The sequence below is a fragment of the Beta vulgaris genome, chromosome 4 (genome assembly GCF_026745355.1).
Source record: "Beta vulgaris subsp. vulgaris cultivar EL10 chromosome 4, EL10.2, whole genome shotgun sequence".
Classification (NCBI taxonomy): domain Eukaryota; kingdom Viridiplantae; phylum Streptophyta; class Magnoliopsida; order Caryophyllales; family Amaranthaceae; genus Beta; species Beta vulgaris.
Window position 1 is genome coordinate 60,801,724 of NC_079205.1, and position 6,426 is coordinate 60,808,149.

Consider the following 6,426-nt stretch of genomic DNA (forward strand, 5'->3'; position numbering starts at 1 on the left):
TATACATACTCTAAAACACAATGTAACAAAATCATACCAAGCTAGGTGTACCGTGCTCATTGTGCATTTCACGGCTATTTTCTTACTCATTTGAATTGCTCCAAATGAGTCAACAAGCATAATGAAAGAGCTCAATAAGCAAGTAGATATTAAACAAGCTTGAGTGTACGATTCGCATCATACACCCGAGAGTACGATAAATGACTTGATAAAATAGTCCAGCCACACCATATACAATTATCATGAAATCCATATAAATGTGAACACTAGGATAGACATGAATATACAAATCAAATTATTCAAATCTCAAGGATCACCAATGCTTGACAAATTGTGGGAAGCTTTGTAAACTCTTATTTGATTGATATAAAAATAAAAAATAAAAAATAAAAAATCCAAATCTTGCAAGCATAACAGAAAAAAATAAAAAATAATACACTCTGCAACTATTTAAGAACGGTTATTAAAGACGTTCCCACACTGCCAAGCATTTTTACAGCATAAAAGACTCCCAAGGCATACAATTGGTACATGTAATGATACTAGGAGACCTGGAGGTCTCTGCTTAACATAGTCTTAGAGAAAAACCTGTGAAGATGAATGTTATGCAGAACCAACTAGAAGAGCAATTTGGATTTAGGGATTCGAAGACGCGGTTGTAGTTGGTGGTTTATTAGTCACAGCATGCATGATCTCCCCATATCCAACTACGCCAACTAAAATATCATCTTCACCTTCCGTAACCCATATATGGGTTGCCCGGTGAGATAGCATTTGAGCCATAACTGCAGCCAACGAGCTTGTAGCCCTGCACGTCAAAGGTGCACTTCTTCCTCGATACATACTTCTAGCAGACCCGGAATTAGGGCTAACAGCATTTCCAAAGAATCCGATACTTCTGCTGCTAAATCTCCTAAGCCTCATTGAGCCACTCCCGTTGTTCGTATTATTCTCTCCTTTAACACCTGAATTAACTCCTCCGATATCAGGAACCGCCCTTGGTGTCATATTATTATCTTCGACCCCCATAACAAATTGCCCGGCTGAAAGATTGGCCAAAGCGTATGCTGCAGCTAAATAATCACATTTCCATAATTTACAAGCTGAAATTTCCCCTATGATTTTATGCTCACCATCAGGAGCGGACTCCACGACTGCAACAGCACTTGGGTCGTGAGGCAGCTTCTTGGTGGCTTCAATGGCAGGGAGGAGGGCTTCAATGGAGGAATAATGAGGGTTGATTGCTCCAAGTGAGGAGATGGAGGAGAGAGGTATAGGAGCTAGTGCTCCCAGGCAACCAATGAGGAAACGGACAACATCTTCTCGAGAGAGACAGCAGTACTTGGTTTTGCTGATATTTGTGGTAGAGGAGGAAGGGCGATTGAGATTTGCAAGGCCATTGTTAGTGCTGCTGCCCGTGTCTATGGTCCTAAGCCATTTCCCATTGTAAAGAATTGAGAACTTTTTGCTCACACCTTTCCACACGACACTCTTCGGCACAAGAAGGCGCTTCACGCCTTGTTTCATCATTTCCAATGCATCTACCAATCTTGCAAAGAATGAACAGTGTCAATGGGAGAATCTAGTAAATGGAAAAAATTAATGGGGTTTTGCAATAATCTGAAATTACTTTTGGTAGGATTATTTTTGCAGAGGCGGGGCTAATGCATCAGTTTTATCACAAACAATCAAGCAGCAGATAATCTTAGACCCTAGTCTCTTTGTTTAAACATAACAGAACAGCTGGAAACAGATTGCAGTAGTGCCAGAGACACAAGAAGTCTCATCAATATTGAGTACTTTGCAGAAGTTTGCTAAGAGAAGCGACATTCCAAAAACACAAACAGCAGCAACAGACAGACGCATGATTGAAGAGGAAAAACGCCAGTAAGATTTCAGATATAAATAAATAGATAACCCATCCACAAAGGTGAAATTCTCATTTCGACCAAGCAGATTAAGCAGGAAGAGCAACAAGAGTAAATACATAAAAAAATCATGATGTCAGAAACTTGAATGTATAGATCAACCATGACTAATGTCTGCCGCGGAGATACATACAATCTTGACCAACTCTTAAGAAATTTCACCAATAGCCCACTTTTCTCTATCCATTATGCTTAGTCTGTACATCACACTACAGTATCATATTTGCAAAGTCAAGACTTAAAAAAAAAAAAAATCTTTCCTCACTTTTCATCCTTTTTTTTAACTATTTTGAGGAAGGGATTGACATATTAATAACAAGAGTTTCATCTGCTTTTGTGTATTCTGTTCCAGATTCCTCAAGAGCATCATCACATAAAAAAAAACTCCACCACAAAATCCCACTTAATTATTTTCCCCTTTGGATTAGTCAGAAGATCACACTATAGTCTCATTCTGAAATACTATTTTCCTTCTATTCTCTTCACTTCTTTCTTTTTTAAGGGACGCAAGCAAGCTGTAAAAATATGCACTAATTAAAGTTATGCGAAGAGTTTCATATGCTTGCAGATGCTGTTTCAAAGTACAAGAAGCAAACAAACATTCACCCCAGCCCTCCCTTTCTGTTTTATGTGATATACGGCGTGAGAGTGAACACCAAGAAACACATTGAAAGGGAAGAATGAATCCAATGATTAAACCTGCTGAGAAATAGTCTTCCTAATTCAGGGTGAGAATGAGTGAGTGGGCTATAAGCTTTCTCCTATAAGGCTATAACATAGATAAGTGCATCCAAGACCATAATAAAGCTGATCTTCTTGGCAGGTGGCAAGTGCACATAATTGTGCAAGTGAAAGATTTCAAGGCTTCGCTATGCATTTGCACACACCTACCGTGCTTGTTTCTCTGCAAAATTACAGCTAAACCGATTCTAGCATCAGTTCAACAGTCGCAAACAATTCATCTATTAAAGATTCTCCCAATCTTGACGAAAGCTAAGTCAAAAAGTTCCACCTGACTGGACATGCAACCAGTTGAACTGTCAGTTGACTTTGTAGCTCTAGACAAAACCAAGCAAAAATGGAAAAGGACACAACTGTCTGTGCATCTCAAATACCTACTTAGTGGAAAAAAAAGGGGATACTAGTGAGATTGATAATAAAGAGACCATAAATCAGACGCAAATAATCTCATGATGTTACGACTCATCTCAAGTTCTCAACACGAACATCAACAACTGTACCTGAGAATATCAGTGAAAAGAACCATTGATAGCTTGATAGGTCAGGGCAAAGATGCCATGAGTGTCCACTGCCTATTGCTTAAGTCTCGCAGTACCACTCTCAAGCAATTCATATAAGTTCATCCAAGTAAAAGAACAAACTAGAATGAAGTTTCTTGTGTCTTTCTAAGTCAATGCTGATAAGATGAGCTAAAATCACAATGTTCAATGAATGAAAAAGCTAATTTTGACGTACTGACACTAGCCTGTGGGCAATCAGTGGGGACTCTCATAATAATAGCTCTAGGCTCTAGTTTCTTTGCTTAGGAGAGATGATTTACCAATCGACACAAAAGGTGCATCATAAATCCGTTTAGACATAGAAGAGCAAACAAGAATACAGTCAAACACACATAAATTGGGGAGCTATATATAGCATTCAAAAAAAAAAGTACCGAGCTAGCAACAAGATGTATGCATCTGACTATATGAAATTGTATGTCCCAAAATCCTCACGGAAGAAGTTAACCATGCATCACATGCCAATTGCAACCTATAGTACGGTTCTTTTAGCTTTAGACTTAACAATGGGACTGGGTTACAGTATTGGTGAGACAACTGAAATGGCAATGCTATATTGTTACTTACTCCCCCAAGTATTTGCTTGAAGCAAGTCTAAGCTCGACATTTAAGACATCAAAGAAGAGCAATTCTCACTGAAGATATCTGTTATACACCTAATATTGGGAAAAAAAAATAGCATGGCCGTTACTAATTGTTTCACTTCTCCCTGATCTATGCAACACACTCTGCAGAAGCAGCTTCGCCATGAGTAAAGTTTCAAACTGTTTTTCATTTGGGATTAGAATCATTGAGACTAATACAGACTAGATCCAAGCTGCTCTGATGTTCATATTCTCAAAAAGGAAGTCACTCAAATTTACACAAAGGCCACGTAAGATGTAACTTTGTTGTCTCATCCATTGACCCGTTCTTAGAGAAGATAATTGCTACACAATGACTGAAACTTCTTTTACCAAGTCAATCTAATTCTACTCGCAGTTGGAACTTAAGCTTAACCACTTTGGTACCTAATCAGTATATGGTGATGGGTGAGTTGTTCACAAGCAAACAGATTTCCAATATAATCAGTGCAGACCATCCAATCCAATCGATAGCTTTGTCTCCTCTACTAGCCTTCAACATAGATTTAATTGAAAGATAACATCCCACTTGCCATGTCACTTAATTGCATGAAACATCGATATGCATCGGAAAGCAGTTAATCACCATTATATCACCAAAATCAGAGATGATGTGCCACATGTATGAATAGATTCGAAAAATCATGCTTAGCTTGCCTTAGAGAAATTCCTGCAGCATTTATCTTGCTAGTCAGACAAAGCAAAAACCCAAATTTTGTTAATTTGGTTCTTGTTAACAACCAAGATTCAATAGCTTCTTCTTCATATCTCAAAAGTATTATCGTGCACTCCTTCACTCATAAGACGGTTAATCACTTTCAGGAAAACATATCTACTACACATTTGGAAGAGATCATCCGGTCAATCACTGCATTGGTTTCCTCCTAGTTTCTAACAGATAACCAACAACATAATGCCATGATTATCTGCTTGATCATCATCCATCAACCTAAGTACTTCAACGAAACAGACAGTACGAGCAAACTAACAGAACCAACCAGGAACACAACTAAACAAGTAAGACCAGTGCCAGATCTAAGGAGAGTTACCAACACAATTTAATAAAATATAATGTCAATAACTATACTCCAACCACACTTAAATACATTAACCAACTGACAAATTGGCAATACAGCAGTATAGAAATCGAAATTCTAACTCATCATCAAACAAAGATTGCTTAAAACTCTCTAAAATTGATTCAATTTTCACCTAACAAATCATTGTACCTAGAATCATAAAAGGCAAATTCAAGAAACACACTACAACAATCCATCACCACTCAAAATCATGAAGCAAAAACATCCAACAAAGATGCAATAACTATAATCAATCACAAAAACCAAGAAAAAAAAACTCTAACCTTGTGGCAGGATCCACTTCCTTAAGAAGAGAATTATTAAGAACAACAACCTCAGAAACAGGAGTTTTCATTGCTTTTTCCTGATCTTGCAAACACCAATCTTTTGCTAAAAAAGCCACAATATCCAAAGGATTAAGAATACCCACAAATCTTTGCAACCTCATTTCACTATTTTCAATCACACCCTTTTGAGGTTTTTTTCTCCAAATTGGAATTCCACCTTCAGTTGACTCTCCAATAGCTTGAATCGCTGATTCAACCGTTTCACTCTCTAAAAACTCAACTAATTCTGGTTTTGCCACTGTTAAATCACCCACCACATGGTACACTAAAACAGAAGCCATCTTTAATGGAGTTCAAATTCTTGTTTCTAACGAAAATTTGATGAGCTGGGTATGATTTTTCTTGTGTTTTGCTCAAAACCCAGAAATTAAAAACGGTAAATTTGGTATAAAATCAAGTGAAGATGAAGATAGTAATAAAAGGATGAAAAATTAGGGTTTTTTTGAAGAGAAATTGATTGATTATTATAAGAGAGAATGGAGAAAAATAAGAAGGAGATGAAGGGCAGTAATGGGAAGAGAGAGAAAGTTGAGATTTAAGAGAATTTTAGCCATGGATGATGATCAAAGAAGCTTGTAAAAAAAAATCATGGTGGATTGATTTCAGTGTGTCCTAAATTTCCACAATGAAAACCCTTATTTATTTCAAGTGTTTGTTGTCCTAAGAAGTAAATTTTATTTTAAAATTATGAGAGAGGATATGATCATATGAGTGGCAGGGTGGGGATGAGAAAAGAGTCCTATAGAAAACAAATTTGTGATGGATTTTTTAAGGCTTAGATTTGTTAATGGAGTTTACTATTCAATTTGCTTTAGCAATCTAATTGTCCTGATTAGTAATCACTGTTACATAACATGAATTGCATGATCTACAATAAATGGAGTTTGTCTTGTATTGTTTTGTAACCCCTTTCTTCTTTTTCTTTTTCTTTTTCTTTTTAAGGTAGGAAGAAGGTGTCCTAACTGAATCGAAATCTCGCACAGATCAACCTGGTTCGGATTTGTAAGTAAGGTTCCTTGAGAGTAGGAGGAAATGGTAAGGAGTAATCTCCATCCCAAAAGTATCACTAGACCAAGTACTACTTGGTGTTTTGTAACCGTTATAGGTGAATATTAATAGTATAAACGTAGTTTGTAATCTCTCTGTTC

The 6,426-nt window shown here is 37.1% G+C and overlaps 1 protein-coding gene across 1 annotated transcript; it reads right to left on the minus strand.

Annotated features, from left to right (window-relative positions):
* Positions 1-248: 248 nt before the first annotated feature.
* Positions 249-6,090, minus strand: LOC104890219 (CBS domain-containing protein CBSX6). The gene is made up of 2 exons (XM_010675617.4): positions 5,216-6,090; positions 249-1,549 (listed from the first exon to the last, which is right to left on the minus strand). Exons 1-2 carry the CDS (start codon positions 5,557-5,559, stop codon positions 637-639), a joined length of 1,257 nt encoding a protein of 418 aa, XP_010673919.1. The 5' UTR covers positions 5,560-6,090; the 3' UTR covers positions 249-636.
* Positions 6,091-6,426: the final 336 nt, after the last annotated feature.

What these genes read in the sequence shown, in the direction of transcription:
- LOC104890219 (XM_010675617.4), bottom strand. Translation starts at nt 5,559, where the DNA reads ATGGCTTCTGTTTTAGTGTACCATGTGGTGGGTGATTTAACAGTGGCA. An exon ending in GAAGTGGATCCTGCCACAAG is followed by an intron (nt 1,550 to 5,215) that starts GTTAGAGTTTTT and finishes ATTCTTTGCAAG; the next exon opens with ATTGGTAGATGCATTGGAAA.